The sequence below is a fragment of the Staurois parvus genome, unplaced genomic scaffold, assembly GCF_062004578.1.
Source record: "Staurois parvus isolate SC_StPar_1 unplaced genomic scaffold, SC_StPar_1.0 ptg000321l, whole genome shotgun sequence".
In the NCBI taxonomy this organism is placed as follows: Eukaryota; Metazoa; Chordata; class Amphibia; order Anura; family Ranidae; genus Staurois; species Staurois parvus.
The window spans coordinates 6,420,214-6,445,389 of record NW_028318117.1 but is presented as its reverse complement, the minus strand read 5'-3'; the positions used below and the strand labels follow the sequence as shown (position 1 = coordinate 6,445,389).

Genomic DNA, 25,176 nt, shown 5'->3' with positions numbered 1-25,176 from the left:
CACATATTAATTACACAGGTTCTGGGGCTAATTTAATGCAGATAAGGCACAAAGTGAGTTTAATTACCACCTTAACCAGCCACAGAACCTGTGTAATTAATACGTGGTGGTTTATTGGTGGCAACCCTATCCTCATTGGCTGGGATTGACAGTAGTGGCATCCAATGAGGAGGGAGAGAGCCCCAGCTCTCTTGCACATGGCTGGATCTGGATGGGGCTCAAGATTTAAGATTTGTTTGACTTTCAGACATGAAGGGGTTAAACCAACAAATGCTTTCCTCACCATTACTTTTGTAAAAAAATATCAAAAACAATGTAATAAGAATACTACACAAGAACAATCATTCAGACGCCGGGTGAAGGGAACAGAGGAGGGGTCTCAGTAATGGGGGGGGGGGGGACTGCGTTCCCTCTGAGGGAGGAGGGATGGAACACGTGACCTGTTCAGCTGACGTTCTATAGGACTACAGGAAGAATGTTGTGTTTATATCACATGACATTCCTCCCACGTGATGTCAGACATGTGTTGACAAGCCTTATGCCCGCTGTGGAGAGGCGCTATGTCGGGCAGCGGGGAAGCGCATGAAGCGGACACCAGAAATGGAAAGCAGACATGTGTGTCCGGAGACCATGGCTGCCAGGCGAGGGTAGAGGAGGAGGACGGCTTCTCAGACATCAGTGACTCCGAGCTTCTCAGTCTGCAGGAAGCGGCGGAGAGCTGTGAGTGACGTCAGGGAAGGGGTGTGGTCAGCTGGGTGCGGATGCTGAGCCCCCAATAAAGGGACACTGATATTACAAAGGGGGCGTGTCTGTGTAGACCTGGCAGTCTTGAGTGCCTGGATTGTATACACTGTGTGTTTATACGTAGATCCATCAGTGAGAACATAGTGGACAGGCGCTGGCTCTCATCCTTCACAGCTCTCTGTTCTTGTTCCAGGTGTGGTGTCATTATTCTAGGAGCACCCATTGTGTCATGGAGGGAAGAATGACAAGAGTGATAATGTATATAGGCACAGCTCAGAGTGACACCATTGGTCCTATAGGTTACATGCTATCCAAGGAGCAGAGAGGGACTTGATAGTAAAGTGTTCTTCCTTTAACCACTAGTCTACAGGGCACTTATACCCCCTTCCTGCCCAGGCCAATTTCAAGCTTTCAGCTGTCACACTATGCATGACAATTGCGCAGTCATGCAACACTGTGCGCATATGAAATTTTTAGCATTTTTTTGAGACAGAGCTTTCTTTTGGTGGTATTTAATCACCTCTGGGATTTTTATTTTTCTTAAACCAAAAACCACTGAAAATTTTGAAAAAAAAAAGTTTTTTCTTAGTTTTTGTTATACAGTTTTGTAAATAAGTGATTTTTCTCCTTCACTGATTTGCGCTAATGAGGCTGCACTGATGGGCAATGATAGGCTACACTGATGGACACTGATAGGTGGCACTGATGAGGAGGCATTGACAGGCATCACTGATGGGCATTGACAGGCATCACTGATGGGCACTGAAAGGCAGCACTGATATATGGCACTGTTAGGCGGCACTGATGCGCACTGATACGCGACACTGACTGGCACTGATAGGTAGCACTGATGGGTGACATTGAAAGGCAGCTCAGATGGGCACTGATATGTGGCATTGATGTGCACTAGTATGCACTGATATGTGGAATTGATGTGGCACTGATGGGCACTGGCATGTGGCACTGATGAGCACTGACTGCTGGCACTGATGGACACTGACAGGTGGCACTTCTGGGGCCACACTGATCATCAGGGCACACTGATCATCAGTGCCCTGATGATCAGTGTACATGTCCCCTCCGCGGAAAGCCGATTACCGGCTCTCCTCTCGAGCTGTCAGTGTGACAGCTCGAGAGGAGGGAAATGCCGATAACTGGCATTTCCGTGTTTACATGTGATCAGCTGTGATTGGACACAGCTGATCACATGATTGAACCGACATCTTCGGATCTTTCCATGAATCGCTGTGTCCGAGGGACACATTGCACCGCCGATCGCCACGCTGCGTGCTCCCTCTCGCTGCGCATGTGCAGTGAGAATGGAAGGACGTCATATGACGTCCTATCAGAACGAGAGAACCACCTTGCGCCCGTCATTGTACTATATGGTGGGCGGAAGGTGGTTAAAGGGTAAGTTCACCTTTTGCAAAAAAAAAAAATAATCCACATTTTTTTTGCAGGTAAAAAAAATGTGCATATATTATTTTTTGTTGCAGGGGCCTGGAAAGCAATCAGTAGATCACTGATGCCATGCAGGTCTCCTGCAGACCTGTTAGAATATCTGCTTGCTGGATGGGATGTACAGTCAAGCAGATATACTGATAGGAAGACTCAATGAACTACCACGGCACTCCACAGTACCGTTACAGTTCATTTAGAACTACAAGCCCACAGCCGCTAAGTACTGTGAGTGAGTGACAGGGGCAGGCAGGGCCCCTCATGGGCATGATTTTTAAACATTTTGACCTAGTGAGGAGAAATGATCCTTTAACCACTTCTGAACCACCCAACCGCAAATTTACTACAGCAGAGCGGCCCGCTGCCCCTAATCACATACATGTACATGATCTGCATTTTGGGGTAGGAGACTTGCTTGCCACCCAACCTGGGCTTTGCAAGTGTGTTTTTTTACAGGATATGTGACTCAAAAACACAACACAAGTGCATTTTTTGTGGGGTTTTTTTTCACATTTTACATTGATTTCAGTGAGGAGGTGCGTTTTTGGTGTTTTTTTTTTTTTTACTACACCAAACCAATGAGTTTGTTAGTTCTTACATGGATACACTGAGAAAACTAGATACAGAGCCATGGGGAGCAGAAAAGAACTGTCAAAAGACCTGTGTAACAAGGAAATGGAAATTTATAAATATGGAAAAGATCATAAAAAGACGTACAAGGCCTTGAATATGCCTGTCAGTACTGTTCAATCACTTATTAAGAAGTGAAAAATGCAGGGATCTCTTGATACCAAGCCAAGGTCAGGTACATGTGAGAGCCAACAAACTCATTGACTATTTAGACACACACACTAATTGCAATTTAAAAAGCCTCATAGGTGGGAAATTAACCTTTAATTACCATTTAAGCTGTGTGTGTCACCTTGTGTGTGTCTATACCAAGGCCAAACATTCCAGGGTGTGGAAACTCTTGATCAGGGCCATTTGGGTGATTTCTGTTATCATTATAATTTAAAAAGGAGCCAAAGAACTATATGATAATAAATGGCTTCATATGATCACTATCGTTAAATAAAAGACAGTTGTATTGGCATGATCAGTCATATTTTCAATATGGATGCCAACATTTCACAATTTCTTCCAGGGTATGCAAACTTTTGAGCACAACTGTTTACTGTATATAGGAAAATTGATCAATTCTAATGTACTGATGGCCAATCTTGTTTCTTGAGGCTCTAAGATATCAGGACAGTACAAATACTTCCTAAATGACCCCTTTTTTGGGAAGTAGACAGTCCAGGGTGTTTAGAAAAGAGGCATGGTGAGTTTTTTGAATTTGTAATATTTTTATCACAATTTCTTGAAAAATTAAGAAATTAACTAAAATTTAGTGTGCCAAGCTATTTAATGAACACACTGTCTGTGTTCTGTTCCATACATATTTGCAAAATTTGACAAATGCCTGTGTCCCTGCAGCTGCTGCATCTGCATCTCCCTCTATAGGCTGCCTGCACACAGCTTGGGGCAAATGCAGGCACAATAACAAACCTGACCTGCGTGCAGAACAAGTGTTAACACCCATCTGAATGGAAGGGAAAAAAATGAACCAGTTTCCCTTTCTGTTATAAATGATATCAAATAAGAATACAAGGATGGAAAAAATGTAGTGTTTCTATAAAATACATTGCCAGGGTAAAAGTGAGTTTTCTACAGTTAGCAACCAAATCAGATTTTATGTAATATTTCTGCTAGATGTTGGGATGTGACTAATATTTTTGAACATTCATACAAACTATACAGTAGTAGAACACTGGAATGTTGGATTTGCATGACACAAGAGTGTAACGTGTGTGGAAAGACCAAACAAAAGAAAAAAAAATTAAACAATTCAGGACAGTCCAAAACCCCCTCAAAATGACCCCTTTTGGAAAATCGACATCCCCATGTTATCTCAAAATGCAAACAGGTTGAAATGCATTAGCTGTTTCTGTGTTGTTGTGCAAGCTCCTGGTGTTTGCTGCCTGATTACTTATGTAATAGTAAATTTGTTTTCCATAGGTGATGCATATGTAGCAGACGGAGAGGGTTTGGAAACAGTAGAAGAAATTACAAGCCCTCCAACAAGGTAGGCATAATCCAATTTTAAATTGATAATAAAAGCTCAAAAGTAAGATTGCTAGAAAAATGTTGCCATTCACCCAAAAATGAATGCGCTGGCTGAGTGTGAGGACACATAGACACTTGTGTGTTGCAGTAAAATGTGCATGCTCCCACAACACACAGTAATACACCTGCTCTATGTGTAGAGCACTGCAGTGTCATTCATTCTGACTGGCACCCCAATACATTGTACAATGAACTGCAATGAGTGCAGCGAGGCCCAACCAAAATAGAGTTAGCATCTACAATGGCTTTGGATATGTTGAGAGCTGATCACATGACTTGAACAAGAAAGTGTAATTCACAACATACTGCAGTGCACCCCAATGCACACACCATGCATTTTGGTGCACTGCATTGCTAAAAAAGGGTTGTGCAATTTTTGATTCACTGTGGAACATTTGTAGCCCATCCATGAGAATTGGGTTCCTTTTTAGCACAACACACATTAACACACTGCAACTGATCCCTAAAGTGTGAATGGGCCCTATGTTTACATATTGACTGTATTTTGTAGAAGTTACTGTAGAGGCTCAGGTTGGGAGCCCATTAAAGTATTTGTAAACCTGGACACTAAAATGTTGTCATGCCTGCATCTGCCTAACCTAATTTGTTATTGTCTTCCTTGTTTGGCCTTTTAATTGGTTAGATCCTGCCAGTCTACTTTTTCTGTATCACTTCCTACAATAGCCTGACGGTGCTCAGCCACTACTTTCCAATGGAAATCTGTTGTTTCACTGCTGTGCACACTTGGCATGCCTGTAGTCTCCTTGTGGTCAGACTCTGTTGGCAGACTCCATGTACTTTCCCCTTTTGTCATTCTCCCTGTTGGCTGATCTCAGCTGCCCCCCCCCCCACCCCCCTGTTTCACACTGTTAAAGACAATGAATGAGGGGGCCAGCAATAGGTCACACAGTGTGAAGGGCAGCTAGATATACTAGAACTTGAAACTCCTGTCCCAGTGGCTGCATCACAAAGTGACTGCAGCTGCTACTGTCGGACCCCCTTGCAGCCCTGGCAATGCACAATGAGAAAAGCCCAGTGGTGGTAACATGACAGAGGAAGCAAAGACATTAACATGGTATTTAAGGAAATCCGTATACACAAATCAGTAAATGCCATCTGCTTTAAATTCAGATGTCATTATAAATGGACCCAGGTGACGTGTTAGCATAAAAAGAATCTGAAGAGAACTAATTTTCTGTGTACCATGTGATAAATGAAATGAATGCACACTTGAGCTAAAAAACACTGCTTTTACAGGTATTTGAGTTATTTTTTTTTCTCTGCCTCTAAACACCCCTCCATTTTAGCCTATGTCTATGCACACTATAGGCATTTACCAAAGTCACATTTAGGAGAGGAGCTTTTGAGCACTGAATACACTTAAAAGTGCCTAAACGCGCATAGAAACCAGTTAACACTAGATAAGTTAATGCACGTCTGCACGTTAATACATTCTAATAGCCAGAATAACGTAACCGTCTGGCCAATAGAATGCAAAAATGCCAGACATGTGAATGCTCATGCCAAAACGCTGTAGGAGAAAAGGCGTCATGGAGAATTCAGTGTGCATGTGACCTAATAGTTGCTTTTGCAGTACTAATGTTTCACAAGTACCGTATTTTTCGCTCCATAAGACGCACCTGACCATAAGACGCACCAAGGTTTTAGAGGCAGAAAACAAGAAAAAAAATATTCTGAACCAATGGACTGCAGACACAGTACAGGAGATGACCAGAGACTGCAGACATAGTACAGGGGATGACCATAGACTGCGGACACAGTACAGGAGATTACCAGAGACAGCGGACTGTACAGGAGCTGACCAGAGACTGCGGACAGCACAGGGATGACCAGAGACTGCGGACAGTACAGGAGATGACCAGAGACTGCGGACACAGTACAGGAGATGACCAGAGACTGCGGACACAGTACAGGAGATGACCAGAGACTGCGGACAGTACAGGGGATGACCAGAGACTGCGGACATTATAGGGGATGACCAGAGACTGCGGACATTATAGGGGATGACCAGAGACTGCGGACATTATAGGGGATGACCAGAGACTGCGGACAGTATAGGGGATGACCAAGACACTGCGGACAGTATAGGGGATGACCAAGACACTGCGAACAGTATAGGGGATGACCAAGACACTGCGTACAGTATAGGGGATGACCAAGACACTGCGTACAGTATAGGGGATGACCAAGACACTGCGGACAGTATAGGGGATGACCAAGACACTGCGGACAGTATAGGGGATGACCAAGACACTGCGGACAGTATAGGGGATGACCAAGACACTGCGGACAGTATAGGGGATGACCAAGACACTGCTGACAGTATAGGGGATGACCAAGACACTGCGGACAGTATAGGGGATGACCAAGACACTGCGGACATAGTACAGGGGATGACAAGACACTGCGGACATAGTACAGGGGATGACCAGAGACTGCGGACAGTACAGGGGATGACCAGAGACTGCGGACAGTACAGGGGATGACCAGAGACTGCGGACAGTACAAGGGATGACCAGAGACTGCGGACAGTACAAGAGATGACCAGAGACTGCGGACAGTGCAGGGGATGACCAAGAGACTGCGGACATAGTACAGGGGATGACCAGAGACTGTGGACAGTGCAGGGGATGACCAGAGACTGCGGACAGTACAGGAGATGACTGCTGACCTTTGGGGAGGGAGGGGGAGCGGGTAACTGAATTTGACAGGTACCCGCTCCCACTTCCGCGGAGTTGTCCTCCCTTTAGTGTGGGCACCCTCCTGACAGCCGGGTGCCCACTGCGCATGCACGAGAAGCGCTGCGCTTTGTGATTGGTCTGACGTTTTCTGGGACCTGTCATGTGTCCCAGAAAACGCCGTACCATTCACAAAGTGCAGCGCTACTCGCACCCGGCTCTCAAGCTGAGAGCCCACACTAAAGGAGCACGGGAAGACTGTGCAGCGATGGACCGAGGAACAGGTAAGGTCCTGCTGCAGAGTTGAGCGGCCGGCCTGGTATTCTGACACGGCCGCGGTGGAAATACCGGACCGGCCGCTCCATATTCGCTCCATAAGACACACTGACATTTTCCCCCCTTTTTTGAGGGGAACAAAGTGCGTCTTATGGAGCGCAAAATACGGTAAGTGAAATGAAACCACTATTGTATCTGATAATTGTGACGTGTTGTTGTGTTTTTTTTTTGTTTTTTTTATTATTATTATTATTATTATTATTTGAAATATTGCATGCAATAATAAATAAGTCAATTCGTCAAAGTAAAATATCAGATTTGGGTAAATGACGCAAATTTGTTAAAAATGGGATGTAAAGACCACAAAAAATTAGATAAACCTTTAAGGTCAATTCACAAAAAAACCATTTGTTGTTTATCCCACAGTATAGGCAGGTGGTATTTTAGGAATGTACGAAATAACAGGGGAAATCTACACTGGTTAGTAAGTTAAAAGTATACAATGTATCAGTGTAGGCATGTTCTGCACTGAGCTCGGGCATGTTCTGCACTGAGCTCGGAAATGTAAGTAAATTGTAACATTTTACTTGAAGGAGATTGTTCTGTGACTGAAGGCACACCATGGCCCCATTCACACTTGAACGTTTTGTAGCTCAAAGTTCCAAACCGCTCAAGGAGAAAAAAAAAAATAAATTATTCACTATGGAGATGATTCACATCTCCACTCCAAGTCACCTGAAGCCAAACACCTGAAGGAGAAAAACTTTTGGAGCTACTTTTTGGAGCTCTATTTGGGCAGATGTTGCATTTTTTTAAGAGGTTTTTTTTTCTGCATAGAAATGCATTAAAACAAGCAACATACACATTTTTGAGAATTTTTGCACATTTTGTTGCATGTTTATGGAGCGTTTTGTGCTGTTTGTTGCGTCATAGGGTGAGGGTCTCTGAGTGACATCATGGGTGCATTGTCTCAAGAGTGGCATGTGTAGCCATAGGGTGTGAGGGCATTTAGTGAGGTCACTGGGTGACCCCTCCCCTAAGACATTATGGACAGGGTCTCTTAGTGGTGTTGTGGAGGCAAGGTCACCTGGTGATGTTACCGGGTGCCCCTGCATGTTTATGTAGTGGGAGGGGCAGCTGTCATTTGGCAAGTGTCTATAGATGGGAACGGGACATGAGGCCCCCTTGTTAAAGGGGGTTTCCAGATTGTGATAAGCTACTCCGCACAACCACCGGGCCAGGGTTGTGGGGAAGAGGTCCTTCTCCTCATCAACATGGGGGCAAGGTGCTTTGCCAGGTGGGTCCTAAAGGCATGTGGCCTGGCATGGTTCAGAAGGGATGGTGTGGGGGGGGGGGGGGGTGAGCACTTGCTAGTATTCCCCTTCCTGGCCTGCCAGGCTGCATGCATTTTTTTGGGTTCCCTTTAAAATCCATATCAGACCTAAAGGCCTGGTGTAGACCTTGGGGGGACCCCATGCTTTTTTCTTGTTTGTTTTTTTTTGGTGTGGGTCCCCCTTAAAATCATATCAGACCCAAAGGGCTGTATTGTTTGATTTTATTTCAATGCCAGATGTTTTTTTTACATTCTGCTGTTAGCAGGGAATTCCCTGCTAACAGCAAAGATAACTCATCTTTGTTAGGAAGCCAGGTCTTAACAACAAATAACTTAATGAGTGGAAAGCTGGCTGGAGCCGGCACCTTAAAATGCCAATGCTCTAATATGCTTTAAAAAACATTATACATGCCTACCTTGCTCATGTACTTAACTTTCATGTTCTACACCACTGTACTTATTTGAAATGAATATTACAGATGTGCCTTCTTTTTCTGTTGTATGTTATACTTTATACCGTGAAGCTGTTTTTGCAGCCTATTTCTTGATAAATAAACACATTTGTAAACAAAAAAACAAAACATTATACAAAAACGTGCAAAAATAGTGAAAAATGCAACGCTCAGGTGTGAATGCAGCCTTAGGCCTGATTCACACTAGTGCGGTTTCAAATGCAACTGGAGTTGCACAAAATCGCATGATAAGGGAAACTACTTTGTTTTCAATGAAGTCCATTTACATCAATGTGACACAGCACGGAGCAATTATATGTTCCTATACTGTTCCTAATCTGTTTTGGTGGCAAGTCCTGTGTGATTTTGGCTCCATTATGCAAGCCTTATCAAAGTTGCATCCAAGTAGCACTACATAATCACACTGAAAGTTGGATCAAAATCGTATTGCAGCAGTGTGAACCTAGCCTAATGGCCACTTCACATCAGTGCAGTGTGTTTTGGGTGCGTTATGGTTTAGGCTTGCTGCCATTGAACTTGATAGAATGAATGTTTTCATGAAAGTGCATCAAAGATGCAGCATTCCGGACCTTTTTTAGCACACCTGAAACACCCAAGGGTGAACAAATCATAAGGATGTTTTCATAATTTTATAGTGTTTCTGTGTTCCTTCATTTATAGAACAATCTACCTTTGGTGCAGTGTTAGCCTGTGAAAACAATTGTGATAAAACAACATCACAATTACATTAGATTTCTGTGTGAAATCAGGGTTTCTCAACTTTTTTTCAGTCAATGCACCCTTTAAAATTATGGAAAGTCTCAAGGCACGCCATTCTAAAATGTAAAGAAAACTATTCTAATAGTTTTACCTAATTCAGCAACACCCACATATGTAAGACACCCAATGTTAGAGGGGATTTATTCTTCCAATGCAAATACACCTTTGCACACTGATACTGAATAGTATTCCAATGTTTCTCTTCTCCCTCAGTTTCTCTCTATCACTCAGCTATTTGGCGCCCTTACTGACAGAGAGGGGCAGGGGAGGGTCAAACAAGGATGCCTTGCAGGTGACCGACATCCTCCATATCAACTGATGACGTCATATGGTTAGGATGCTGGTGGCTAGGAGGTTGTACTGGTGCACAATGAAAACTTGTGGCTTTGTGTAAATAAAAGGCAGGCTTGATCCACCTGCTGGCTTGTATACAATTTTTGGGCAATTTTTTAGACATTTTGCCAAGGCACCACTGAAGACACTTCAAGGCATCCTGGCTGAAAAAGGCTGTGCTGAATATTGCAAAACATAAATATTTAATACATTTGTTAAACAATGCATGTTACTTTAGTGAATTGACTACTTTTGAGATATACCCAGCATGAGTTATTTTGAGGCAAAAAATTATGTGGTATTTATCTTAGTGAATTGACCTCTACACGTACTCACACTATTTTGATTTCAAAGAGGGATATCTAGGTAATGATGAAATGAATGCCAAACTGAAGAGACTGCCCAGCTAGTTACAGTCTTTGTTTTTGTCCAGTATTTCCAAATCTCTTCATTCATATATCACTCATGTTATTTAGAAAAGTTGCCCTGTTTATAGTGACCACTGGTCCACAAAGAAGCAGATGCTCAGCTGACCATGCTGGGCTACCCTGTAGGATAATGCAGGAAGGGTCAGGCAGGCCCCAGATCCACACAAATGTCAGAGCTTTGCCTGCTATAACAGCCTGAGATGGCTCCTGCCGTTATGTGTAAACATTTTTTCTTTCTTTATGGTGAGAGTCAGGAACATGTACCAACGAAGGCTGCCATTGCTGACCTCCACCTCTGAAAGTAATAGTTTCCTGGCTCTCATACTAATCCTTTGCCATCAGTGTAAGTTTTCAATTAGGAATTCTGACATTCCTGATCTGCATGCCAAGTTGTGAGCAGACCCTCAGTGTCCTCACTTATATGTGACGACATCAGAGTGAGACTAATGGACGAAACAGAAATAGAGCAGCTTAAGGGACCATTTGTATGGAGAAAAGCTGAATATGGGAGCACATAATAAAGTAATTTGAAATTGTTTTTATTCATACTCTAGACTAAAATGAGCATTTACACTTTCAGGATGGGGAAGCCACAATTCAAGGTAAGTATTGTGCCAAGAGACAGGCAACTAGCATTGCAGGTGGAAGGCAGAGGCAGCTTCCATCTTTCTGTTCGTATTGATTTCTTTTGCATGTTTTTTTGGCAATCATCGCTAATGCAAATATTGTGGGCAGCAAATTGTTGAAGTGATTTACTACGGACTGTTATGTCAGAAGACCTGCAACCACTAGAGCATAGTAGAGAAGAAGCTGAAGGAACTGGGTTAGCAGCATGGAGGGAGTTTTATGGGAGCAGAGGATCAAGTAAGTAATAGTACTTTTTCCAGGCCCCTAGACCTAAGTGAGCATATAATCCTTGCACTGTAGGGGCAGCTCCACTGCACGGGAGGATTTTTACTTTCCTTGCAGTTCAGCTTTAAATGATATATATTTTTATTGCAGCTAAAACTTTCCACCATTTACCTTTTCTTTTTATAGTAATGTAGATGTGAATACACCAACTAAAGGTCAGCTCCACAGTAGTCCAGGATTAAGCTGCAATGAAATACCTGGTTCATCACAGATAACGCCAAGGAAGAGGAAACAGGAATCACTGACTCCACTGCAGAAATATCATATGAGTCACTTGGCTGTGACAGATATTTGCTCCCAGATGTGGTGTGAACAACAGATGGTGTACAAAATTGAGCAGCCACTAGCTCACCGACCAAGAAAGACTGCCGCAATGAATGAAGGATCCAGTATACATTTGGCTAGAGGTGAGGTCTTTCATGTAGTTCATTTAAATCTTTTGTTTTCTTTTTGAAACATAAGTTTAAGTGTATCTCCACTCATAACTAAATATATAATTAAAGTGCTTCTAAAGCCTTAAGTTTTTGGTTTTTTTTTACCTTGATGCATTCAATGCATTAAGGTAAAAAAACTTTCTGTGACTCAGATCTTCCCCATTGCTCCCCCTTATACTTACCTGAGCCCCATTTCAATCCAGCGCTGTGCATGAGAGAGTGGCTCTGTCACTTCTCACAGTGCAGCTATTGGCTCATGCTGCTGTCACTCAAACTCTGTGATGAGTGAGTGGGGGGGGCTGTGCTCCACCGTCTGTGTCTATGGACGCAGGCAGTGGAGCTTGAGAGTGAGCCTGCATGAATTCCCCCATAGGGAGCAGCATCCTATGAAGTCACTGGATGAAGAGGAGGAGCCAGGAGAACCGGCAGGGGACCAGAGAAAAAGAGGATCGGGGATGCTCTGTGCAAAACTGTTGCACAGACCAGGTAAGTATGATTTGTTTGTTATTTTCATTTTAAAAAGTTTGAGTCTTTATAATCACTTTAGGTAATGTCTGTGTGATGCACTTTTTTTAGAAGCTTTCAGAGATGTTCCCTTCTGAGTCCTATAGAGCTGCAGAGCAGAAAGCGGTGGCTAAATATGTGATGACCAAAATCATTACTTCCATATACTACAGTATAAATATATATTTGATTACAAATTATACATAAAAACAAGATTTGTATAACTTATGTAGATAGGCATAGGTATATAAAGCTAATTACTTATGTTTATTTAAAACGTGAAAACTATATATCCATTAAATTGCTTACAGGCAACAAAATTATACATTCCTAATAACATGTTCCTACATCCATATTTTTGTATTAAAGGAATAATTCCTGGTTGTGGCCCTAAGACAGGAAATGAGGTGAATTCACCCAAGTGATGACAAAGATCTCATTGAAAACCTGTCAGCAGTTCTAATATTTTCACACTGTTTCTAAAACTAGAAAACATTTTGCAGGATATTTAAATTTAATGCTAGCTGGAAGCACTTTGATAGCATTACTGTTACTAGGGCTAATTCAGACAGGGGCCAATTAACCTGCAGGGTGAAAGGAAATCAGAGTATCCAGAGAAAGCTCATTCAAGCTCTAGGAGAACATGCTAACTCCATGCAGTTCTTGTCCTAGCTGGAATTTGAAATGTAACCCAAGCACTGCAAAGAATTGTTGCAACTTTTTAAAGAAAACTAGTAAAGCATATATTATTCATACATCCATTGATACAATGAATAGATTTGTGAAAAATACCATCCACGTTATATTTACCAGAGTTGGAGTTGCATGATGTTGTATCGGTGACCACAAAGACTCGTGAAGACATCTGGGCAATAAAATGTCTCAACATTTTAGCAATGATTCCAGTTTTACAGTCTGGTAAGTTAAACATACAGGTTATTTTGTAAATGTTGGATGATCATGCTATGCAGACTCTATGTAAATGCTCACAGTTTACTTTACAATTTAGATTAGAATTGTATTCTTTTCTAGCAATGACCTGATTACTTTTGTCCCTGTTCAATCCATGACCACAAAACACAAGGGAGGGGATCTGCCTACCTAAGAGGGACAGGAATAGACAAATTATACATTTCAACTCCCCCTCCTAATCCCTAGTGGTTTTCTGATCCTATCAGATCAGGAGAAGACAACATGAAGTCAGTTGACTTGTGACCCAAATTTCTCTTTCTGTATACTTGAACTGCTCCTTTTTCCTATTAAATGGTAACCCCAGAGATGGGAGGGTGACCAGAGTGGGAGCCAGCCAGACAGTGAGCTTTGGTGCTGATTAGTAGGTATTCAGCAGAACCTTTGCCCTCAGTCCCCAGTTATGAGCACCGCAGATGCAAGCTCCTCGGGGGAACACACAGGTGTCAACACTAATAAAAAGGAAGGGGCAAGAGGCACCATATTTCAACGTCTCACTGAATGTATATTATCTGCCAGGTAACCAAGAAACAAACCTCAAAAAAAGGGGGGTGTGAAAAGAGATTCACAAAAAAGCGGTTACATTATGGACAGAAAGCGATACTCAAAAGTTCCTAAAAAATTATGCTTTATTACAAAGATTGCATATGTAGACATTTAGGTAAATACCTCAGTTAGCCATCACCACAATATGAGACAATACAACAAAGTATGACCTAAAACCAAAAAGGTTAAACACAGGTGTCCTGACCGGTCATAAATATTGAGTGCTGTAAATGTAATGACACTAGGTCTAATACATAAACAGCACTGACACACAGGTTACACCACCGTGTAGGGGATCTGTTCAAAAAATTGTACCATAAGGCAAAACATCAGAAATGCAATACTGCATATAGAAAATACATTAGTACCAATAATGGATGAATTCAGGAACCCAATACTAAACCTAAACATACGTGACACGTCAGTAACGTCACTTCTGGTCAGATGCATTGGCGCCATACACGTAGTCCTGCAGGGGACGCGGATATACACGCCTATGTTAGGCGTCCATCAGGCTGCACGTCTTGCAATCTTTGTAATAAAGCATAATTTTTGAGGAACTCTTGAGTATTGCTTTCTGTCCATAATGTAACCACTTTTTTGTGAATCTCTTTTCTTCCCCCCCCCCCTTCTTTTTTTTAACACACAGGTATCACCCTGCTGGGTGTCCCCTTATCTACTTTCCACCTGTTTGTGAATTTGGTTGCCAGGAATAATGGTTGCAGAATACTGTAATTACATCATTAAATGTATATAAAATGGGCAGGTGCCGTCCATTTGAGATCTTTGGGTGCCCTCTCTGATGTCACAGGCCAAACTGCGAGCTGCAGTGCATACGTGTGGCTCTTATACGGAGCACAACACAAGCGTATGATATTGTGTGCCTGTGCATAGGGGTCCACATCAATGCCATTAGGTTCTGGAGGTTACATATTACTGTGGCCCACATATAGATTCCGTATGATTTATAAGTGGAGGAAACGTCATTGTGAAGCCTTCTTTTGGCAGGGAAGGTGTACCCCTATGTAAGCACCCATGTACTGGAATCCACTGGCTAAGTTATGGATACAGGTGGTTCAGGGAATGCCTCTGGGCCTGTAAGGAATCCTGCATCCTTTTAAAATATATTATTTTAACACTTTAAACTTTGTTTATAATTTTCTGTTGGTTACTTTTTAGAAAGCAAAGTCCATGAAGGAATGAAAACTACATCTGCCTGTAAAGCAGCTGAAAAGTCCAGTGGGGGAGTTTTACTAAAACTGGAGCATTCAGAATCTGATGATGAATCTGTGCATGGTAGCCAATTAGCTTCTAATGGCAGCTTGTTCAGTTAAGCTTTGACAATAAATCCTAGAAGCTGGTTGGGTTCTGTGCAGCGCTGCACCAGATTTTGCACCATGCAGCTTTAGTAAATGCCCCCAGTGTGCTGTATTTAGCATTGAGATAGTAGATTCTTACAGAAGAAGTTATGAGGTAACTGCACTCAAGTTTTTAAGCAAAGAAACCCCATCCATTCAAAAATCTTATTAGATAATGCAGCCTCAACAGAAGCCTCATTTAACCCCTTAAAATTTTTCACAAGATGAAGGGATTGAAGAGGAACTGTGTTCCTTAGAAAATGTCAGAAATACTGGTGGGAAAGTTTCTGGAGGACGATTATGTAAAATATAAGACTGCAGTGAAAACATTTAAAAAAATGTTTTTGGCAGACAAGATGGATGATTTATTAAATATTATAGATTCTTCCATGAATAAAGAAGAGAAAGTACAGCAGTTAATTGTTGAGGTTAAAATTTACTCTAAAATACAAAATAATTACAGGGCTTTTAACCACTTGTCTACAGGGCACTTATACCCCTTCCTGCCCAGGCCAATTTCCAGCTTTCAGCGCTGTCGCACTTTGAATGACAATTATGCGGTCAAGCAACACTGTACCCATATGAAATTTTTATAATTTTTTTGAGACCGGTAGAGCTTTCTTTTGGTGGTATTTAATCATCTCTGTTTTTTTTATTTTTTGCTAAATAAACCAAAAATAACTGAAATTTAAAAAAAAAAAGGTTTTTTTTTTAGTTTCTGTTATAAAATTTTGTAAATGAGTAATGTTTCTCCTTCGCTGATGTGCGCTAATGAGGCTGCGGTGATGGGCACTGATAGGCGGCACTGATGAGGAGGCACTGATGGGCATTGACAGACATTGATGGGCACTGAAAGGCAGTACTCATATATGGCACTGATAGGCGGCACTGACTGGAATTATTAGGTGGCACTGATAGGTGGCACTGACTGGCACTGATAGGTGGTACTGAAAAGCAGCTCAGATGGGCACTGATATGTGGCATTGATGGGCACTGATATGTGGCATTGATGGGCACTGACAGGTGGCATTGATGGATACTGACAGGTGGCACTGATGGGGCCACACTGATCATCAGGGCATTAATCATCAGTATAGATGTCCCCTCCGAGAAATGCCAATTATCGGCTCTCCTCTCCTCATGAGCTGTCAGCGTGACAGCTCGTGAGGAGAGGAATGCCGGTAACTGGGATTTCCTTATTTACATGCGATCAGCTGTGATTGGACACAGCTGATCACATGACAGAGCAGAAGTCATTGGCTCTTTCCACTGATTGGTGATCTGATGTGTCCCAGGGACACAGCGCACCACCGATCGCCGCGGTTAGAGTGGGAGGACGTCATATGACATCCTCCCAGAATGAGAGAACCACTGGCCCGTCTGTCATTTCCTTATATGGCAGGCGGGAGGTGGTTAAAGTACAGTGGGTAAAATAAGTATTGATCATGTCACCATTTTTTTAGGCAAATGTATTTCTAGAGGTGCTATTGACATGAAATTTTCACCACATGTCGATAATAGTCCATGCAATCCATACATGCAAAGAAATTAAGTTATGTGTAATAAAATGGAATGACACAGGGAAAAAGTATTGAACACATGAAGAAAGGGAGGTGCGAAAGGGCAAGGAAAGCCAAGACACCAGCTGAGATCTATCAGTAATTAGAAAGCAATCCTGCCCCCTGTCAGTGCAAAGTAATATCAGCTGGTTCAGTCTCAACTGATGGCCTAAAAATGTGTCACACAAGAAACACCTCATGATCGGTAAAAGCGTAGGGCTGTCTCAAGGCCTTTGCAAACTTATTGTTGCAAAACATACTGATAGCATTGGTTACAGAAGGACTTCTAAACTTCTGATTGTTCCAATGAGCACTGTTAGGCCATAATCCGAAAGGGGAAAGAATATCATTTCACCATAAACCAGCCACAACCAGGTGCACCTCACAAGATTTCTGACAGAGGAGTGAAAAGAATTATTAGAAGAGTTGTCCAAGAGCCAAGGACCACTTGTAGAGAGCTTCATAAAGACCTGGAATTATCAGGTACAATTGTTTCAAAGAAAACAAAAGGTAATGCACTTAACCGCCATGGCCTGTATGCACGCTCACCACGCAAAACTCCATTGCTGAAGAAAAAGCATGTTGAAGTTCTTTTGAAATTTGTTGCACAAGATTTAGACAAGCCTGTGAAATACTGGGAGAATATAGTCTGGTCAGATAAGACCAGAATTGAACTCTTTGGATGTCATAATACACACCATGTTTGGAGGTCAAATGGCGCTGCACATCACCCCAAAAACACCATGCCAGCAGTGAAGTTTGGAGGTGGGAAGATCATGGTGTGGGGCTGTTGTTCAGCATATGGTACTGGCAAAATTCATATCATTGAAGGAAGGCTGAAATGTACCAAGACATTCTTGATAAAAATCTGCTGCCATCTACCAGGATGAAGAAGACGAAATGAGGGTGGATATTTTAGGAAGACCATGATCCCAAACACAAAGCCAAGGAAACTCTCAATTAGGTTCGAAGAATGGCCCAGCCAATCACCTGACTTGAAACCAATACAAAATCTATGGAAAGAACTAAAGATCAGAGTTCATGGAAGAGGCCCACGGAACCTTCAATATTTGAAGTGTTTGTGTGGAAGAATGGTCCAAAATCACACCTGAACAGTGCATGCAACTAGTTTATCCATACAGGAGGCATCTTGAATCTGTCATCACCAACAAAGGATTTTGTACGAAGTATTTTAAATAAATTTCAGTTAGCGAGTTCCATACTTTTTCCCTGTGTCATTCCATTTTATTACAAATAACTTAATTTCTGAACTTACTTGTTTTGGTTTCTTTGTATGTATGGATTGCATAGGTTGTTATCGAGATGTGAAAATGTCATGTCCATAGCACCTAGAAATATATTTACCTGGAAACTTGTGACGTGTTCAATTCTTATTTTGCCCACTGTATATAAAAGGTGTCGATTTGTGCAGTCAATATATATAAATACAGTGTGTATGACCCATACTAAAAAAGCACAAACAATATGTCCTTCACTTGTGAAAATCACACATTAACAGTATACCATTACTGTAAACCTGTAAAAATAGTGCAAACTAAAGTCACATTAACATGAATATGCAAGGAAAAGAGGAAAGAGAGCCATCATAGCGTAAACCCCTTAAATGAATAATAAATATTAAACTCCAGTGCACAAAAGAAATAACATGAGAATGTCAAAACATTTGTAATTGTAACAATTGTCTGAGTGAAGTGGTGCGTTATCTGACAGCAATGCCGGGGTGCCAATATTTGTGAGGAAAATGAAGTCTTGGGTATCTGCTTGCTATATGTTTCATGTTGATGTGAGCAATCCTTATCCTGGATATTCAAGGAGGGACAGATGCGCTATACACCAGAACTACTTTTCCCAGGAAAATTTACAATGTAAGCACATTTTGACTCACTTGTTAGCTCGAGGTTTCACCCATATCTGCTGAGTGCAGATAACAACTGGGGGCACCCAGGGAGTGCCCAAAATTCACACATGTACAGTGAAATTCACAGGCTGTGGTTTTTAAGAAAGATTGCATCACTTTTGTTTTGGATTTATTTCACACACACACACAGCACAAAGAACTTTTAATGTGGCATTTATTATGCACTATTTTTGTGATACAGGTTTTTCATATGGTTGATGTGTTATTTCACGAGTGAATGGCATATTGTTTGTGTTTCTTTTAGTATGGATTATACATTGTGTGTGTAATATATACTTTAACATTTGGGGATGTTTATCTCCGTAGTAGATGTGTTTTCAAGTGAGTTCACGCCAGTCAGGAACTGTTTTCAGGGCTTGGTGGTCCTCTTTTATTAAAAGGAAAGGCAAAACAGTCCTACATAAAGTTTCCTATGCAGAGGTTCTTCTCCAGTAAAATACACACAGTCCAAATGAAAATACTAGCCCACCTGGCTACTCTTCAGCAGCACTGCTGCTATAGTTACTGGTTCTTCTGACCACCCGCTCTTTCAGGCACACAGCTTAGAACTTCTCAGACACACACAGCTCCTCTGACCTAGTCCTCAGGCCATTAACTGTCTCTTGCAGACATTCATACTCCGGCTGCCCTCTGAAGCCTCTCTGACACTTTGTAGAAGACCTTCTGTCTCTCTTGGATGAAGTCCTGAGGTATTCCTAAACCTTTAGAGTTCGAACCCACCCCAAAACAGCAGTGAGCCACCACCATGCTTCAGAGTGGGGATAGTTTTCTTGTCGCCTCTCCAAACATAGCATTTATGGTTGTGACCATAAAGCTCTATTTTGGTCTCGTCACTCCAGATTACAGTGTGCCAGAAGCTGTGAAACTGTCAAGGTGTCAAACATATTGTAACCGGGCTTTTTTGTGGCATTGGCAAAGTGAAAGCTTCTTTCTGGCATCTCGACCATGCAGCTAATTTTTGTTCAAGTATCATTATATTGTCCTCCTTAAAACAACCACACTGTCTTTTTTTCCAGAGCAGTCTGTATTACTCCTGACGTTACCTGAGCATTTTTCTTTGTATCCTGTGCAGTTCTTCAGGAAGTTGTGGCTGCAATCTTTCTTGGTCTACTTGACCTTGGTTTGGTATCAAGAGATCACCAAATGTTCCACTATAGAGGGATATGCTTTGTTTATATTTCATTTCTGAGGTTTACAACCACTATGCATAGCTACATGCTGTCCGGAGTTCAGTTTTAATCATTAACCAATTCCAGAGCATGCACTGTAGCTTTACTACTATAATGCAGGCCAGCTGCACAGAATCATATATATATATATATGTATATACAGTCAGGTCCATAAATATTGGGACATCGACACAATTCTAAATTTGTGGCTCTATACACCACCACAATGGATTTGAAATGAAACAAATAAGATGTGCTTTAACTGCAGACTGTCAGCTTTAATTTGAGGGTATTTACATCCAAATCAGGTGAATGGTGTAGGAATTTCAACAGTTTGCATATGTGCCTCCTACTCGTTAAGGGACCAAAAGTAATGGGAGAGAATAATAATCATAAATCAAACTTTCACTTTTTAATACTTGGTTGCAAATTCTTTGCAGTCAATTACAGCCTGAAGTCTGGAACGCATAGACATCACCAGATGCTGGGTTTCATCCCTGGTGATGCTCTGCCAGGCCTCTACTTCAACTGTCTTCAGTTCCTGCTTGTTCTTGGGGCATTTTCCCTTCAGTTTTGTCTTCAGCAAGTGAAATGCATGCTCAATCGGATTCAGGTCAGGTGATTGACTTGGCCATTGTATAACATTCCACTTCTTTCCCTTAAAAAACTCTTTGGTTACTTTCGCAGTATGCTTTGGGTCATTGTCCATCTGCACTGTGAAGCGGCGTCCAATGAGTTCTGAAGCATTTGGCTGAATATGAGCAGATAATATTGCCCGAAACACTTCAGAATTCATCCTGCTGCTTTTGTCAGCAGTCACATCATCAATAAATACAAGAGAACCAGTTCCATTGGCAGCCATACATGCCCACGCCATGACACTACCACCACCATGCTTCACTGATGAGGTGGTATGCTTAGGATCATGAGCAGTTCCTTTCCTTCTCCATACTCTTCTCTTCCCATCACTCTGGTACAAGTTGATCTTGGTCTCATCTGTCCATAGGCTGTTGTTCCAGAACTGTGAAGGCTTTTTTAGATGTCGTTTGGCAAACTCTAATCTGGCCTTCCTGTTTTTGAGGCTCACCAATGGTTTACATCTTGTGGTGAACCCTCTGTATTCACTCTGGTGAAGTCTTCTCTTGATTGTTGACTTTGACACACATACACCTACCTCCTGGAGAGTGTTCTTGATCTGGCCAACTGTTGTGAAAGGTGTTTTCTTCACCAGGGGAAGAATTCTTCGGTCATCTGCCACAGTTGTTTTCCGTGGTCTTCCGCGTCTTTTGGTGTTGCTGAGCTCACCGGTGTGTTCCTTCTTTTTAAGAATGTTCCAAACAGTTGTTTTGGCCACGCCTAATGTTTTTTGCTATCTCTCTGATGGGTTTGTTTTGTTTTTTTCAGCCTAATGATGGCTTGCTTCACTGATAGTGACAGCTCTTTGGATCTCATCTTGAGAGTTGACAGCAACAGATTCCAAATGCAAATAGCACACTTGAAATGGACAGGATTGCGGTACGGTAGTACAGCAATTAAAGGTTTAAATTAGGTGTGAGAAGGCAACACTGTGTCTGATCTTTTACTTTTCTCATGTTGGCCAGGTTGTTCTCTACTTATTTAAGTTTCCCTACCCCTGACCAAGGCCTCAAAACTAGAAAAAATTTATACATTTATATATAAGTTCTAAACCAAGCTTAATTGTATATACTAAGGGATTTACCCAGGGAACATCTAGAAACTATGTCAAAAAAATATATTTCATGTAAGTTTCTAACATTGTAAATATGTTTCAATCTTCCCATGAAGACAGAACAAAGGGTAGTGAACATCCAGGCCTTCACAATTTAAAAACTGCACTTTACCATTTTTGATGACCAGATCATATTAAGGATCAATCTTGCCTTCATCCTACAGATAAATTCTTGGTTTCATTAAAACCAAGAAATTGTTCTACCTTCATTTTCTGCCAGTTAAGTGAGTGACAAGGAAAAACAACTTCACATGATTGACATATGAAGAAACCTCCTCATTTAACTAAGGCACAGCAAAGTGTGGCATTTGACAAAAAGTTAATGGTATTACACCAAGGAAAGAATACGTGCAGGAAAGCCTCCAGGTTGACAGTAAAAACATGGTCAAAGACTTCTATTTCCTTTGCTTACTTTTTACCAGGGACACCTTTTCTACCTGGTCTTCGAGCACAGTCAATCAGGGTTATGTCAACTATTTGGGCAGAGACAGCGGTGGGGCCACTGGATCAAATATGTCATTCAATCATGTGGTCAAACTTCAGGACTATTGCAGGGCACTAAAGACTGGATGCCTCCAAAGATGCAGACCTAGATTTGAGTGGGAACCAGGATCGCCGCTGGGGGTCCCGAGAAGGGAAGGATCGGGGCCACTCTGTGCAGTGCCATTGCACAGAGCAGGTGAGTATAACATGTTTGTTATTTTAATAAAATGTTTGACATTAGTAACAATTGAATTGAAATATGATTGCTGCTATTGTTAGTCTACTTCTAAAAATATTAGTTATCTGACTGCGTTTGCCAAAGTATCTGTACAGATGCCAAGGAAATAGCATTCTGCAAAAGAGAGGAGAGCAACACCTATCTTTATATTTGTTTAATGGCAGGTTTTATTTTAAAGTTTGTTCAGCCTGATTAGTTACCTTCTCTTCCAGGTGGTTGCATTCGTGAATTTCCAGTTTTAGGAGAATTGGATGGTATTTTCATGGTGGGAGTAATTGATGAATTAGGTTACTCCTCTATTGGTGAGCTGGAACTGCGAGAACTGAAAACACGAGCAACCCCAACCTTGCCTCGACTGGCTCAGAGGAGAACTCATGAGCTCCAGGTGGGTTCACGTATGTTTTGTGCGTGTTTAATCTATTTATCCATTATTGGAAACACATTTCTTACTTTCATTTATCACTAAATCATAATTGTAATGTGGTCAATTCTAAAATTAATTGTTTCGCTAGAAATATGAGGTGTATGTCAAAGCTGCATTCAGTAGCTTCTCCTGTCAAGATGACTTCGTATAAACAAACTGGCAAACCCTTTGTATACCTTAGTCTACCCCAAAGAGCGCACTCCAGTTTATTCACACCTATTGATTTGTTGAGGTAGCCTTCTCACTTGATGATGTCAAAGTTATTTTAAAGCACAACCTCATTTTGTTCCCCCCACCCACTCTGAAGCCACCCTCCCCTTCACTTAATATAGGCCTTTTTTTTTTTTTTTGCAGTGTTCATTTGTCTGTCAAACAGTACAGCTGGTCCCTACATGAGTCCTGAAACTAAACTCGGCAGGAGAGAAAAAGCAGAACCCGGGATGTAAAAGAACCTCTTTTAATTTTTTTCAGCAGGAAAATAGGTTTATTCCTACCACAGAGATAACTGCCCAGCTAGAAACCTCTCCAAGTGAAAATGAGAGCATCGGAAAGTCTGAAGCAGGGGTGCACCCACCCCCGCAATGCTGTGTTTACTATGCTTCCATATATCAATGAACAGGAAGCTCCGTGCAGAGCTATTCCTGTCCGTTCATTCTGTGCTGCTGAGGCTGCTTTCTCAATCTTATTTCACTGTCTCAAATATCAGAGGTTTGTTTAGACCCCTGATATCTCACCAAAGCCCCCCATTGGGACTTCTAAAAAAAACTGTGAAAAATAGTAAATTAAATTGTAAAAAAAACCCAAAAATTAGTAAAATGGTAAATAATACAAAAATAAAATAACAAAAATGAAAAACTACTGACACCAGTGGCGGAACTGCTTGCTAGGGTCACTACGTGTGTGTGTGTCCCCAATATGGCAGGAAGGGGGACCCGCTGCAGAACATGTGAAAGGGTCCCGCTGTGAGACAGTAATGAAGGGCCCCGGCTAGGGGTCAGGGCATCCTTCATGGTTTCTTGCACTAGGGGACCTAAATTTCCAGTTACGCCTCTGATCTGAAGTGCTCTGTCCATCCTATAGAACTCATAGACCTGTTTGTATTTGAGAATATCTGGTTTTAAATAGAATTCCACTCAGAAAACATTTTCTACATTTTAAAGAGAGTGGTGAAGGCTTAGAAGCTTTATAGGGTTGTTATTGCTGTATGTCTTTTGGTGAGGACTTTTCACACTTCAGTTTCTAGCAATGGTTGTAAGTAGCAATCTCTCTAGTGGGGGCACAAGCTGAAACATAAACAATTTTAGTGTTAGGGAAGGGTTTAAGACTGTCAGGTTTCTGTTGGCTGAGTGTTTTCAGAGAAGACTATCCCCATGTTCTGTCCCAAGGACCGAAAAGAAAATGGGTCAGGGGAAGGGGGAGTTCAGCTTTAGAGAGACAGGTAACTCCATGATTTGTACTTATGGACCACAAGTTGCCTGTTCCTATCTTCTGTGCACTCTTTCACCAGCCCAGTCTATATACTTCAATCCATTGAAACACTTAACCAGACATAATTATATGTTTTTCAGGTTTGTACATACAAACTGCTGTTTGATGGCATGGTGAGTGGTGTTCTACAATCAGAATATTTAATCCAGATCTTGAACCTGAGGCCAGAACAAGAACTGGGACCTCAGGTAAAGGAAAATGCAATTCAGTGTGGGCTGACTGTGTCTACATTGAAAGATATCATAGAGCTGACCTGCCTGAACCTGACATTCTCAGAGTTACCCAAGATTGACAGCTTGAAGCTGGAATATTGCTATCAAGGGGATGGAACCTTTTTAGGATGTGACATGGTGAACTTTAAAGAGGAGAATGTTATGGAACAAGTGACATTTTATTTATCCTTCTGGAAAGGACAGAGAGAGATCCAAGGAGTTGATATAGAAGATGTCTGGAAGTGCAGAATGTGTGACTATTCTAATATATGTAAATGGAGAAAACAGCACAGGACTCCAACAAAGAGGTTTAAATAAAGACTGATGCTTTCAACTTTAAAATCATGACATAGAAATATACTTCCTCTTCATTGCAATTCCAATTATGTCTTATTGTTTACACTGACCAACATCCCCTCTTTAATTTCAACATTCTCTTCATTTCAACAAGCAATTTTATATAGTTTATTTTATTGTATGTACTTTATTAATATTTTAAAATGTTGATCGGTTTTATAATAA

The 25,176-nt window shown here is 41.6% G+C and overlaps 1 protein-coding gene across 1 annotated transcript; it reads left to right on the top strand.

Moving 5' to 3' along the window:
* Nucleotides 1-475: 475 nt before the first annotated feature.
* On the top strand, nucleotides 476-25,176 carry EXO5 (exonuclease 5). Its single transcript, XM_089683783.1, has 6 exons — nucleotides 476-720; nucleotides 4,261-4,327; nucleotides 11,708-11,988; nucleotides 13,333-13,437; nucleotides 22,743-22,915; nucleotides 24,523-25,176. The coding sequence occupies exons 1-6, from the start codon at nucleotides 561-563 to the stop codon at nucleotides 24,970-24,972; spliced, it is 1,236 nt and encodes a 411-aa protein (XP_089539909.1). The 5' UTR covers nucleotides 476-560; the 3' UTR covers nucleotides 24,973-25,176.

Excerpts from the sequence above, each read along its gene's own strand:
- EXO5 (XM_089683783.1), top strand. The coding sequence starts at position 561 with ATGTCGGGCAGCGGGGAAGCGCATGAAGCGGACACCAGAAATGGAAAG. Across the intron at positions 721-4,260 it reads GCAGGAAGCGGCGGAGAGCT|GTGATGCATATGTAGCAGAC; the intron begins GTGAGTGACGTC and ends TGTTTTCCATAG. Across the intron at positions 22,916-24,522 it reads GGAGAACTCATGAGCTCCAG|GTTTGTACATACAAACTGCT; the intron begins GTGGGTTCACGT and ends TATGTTTTTCAG.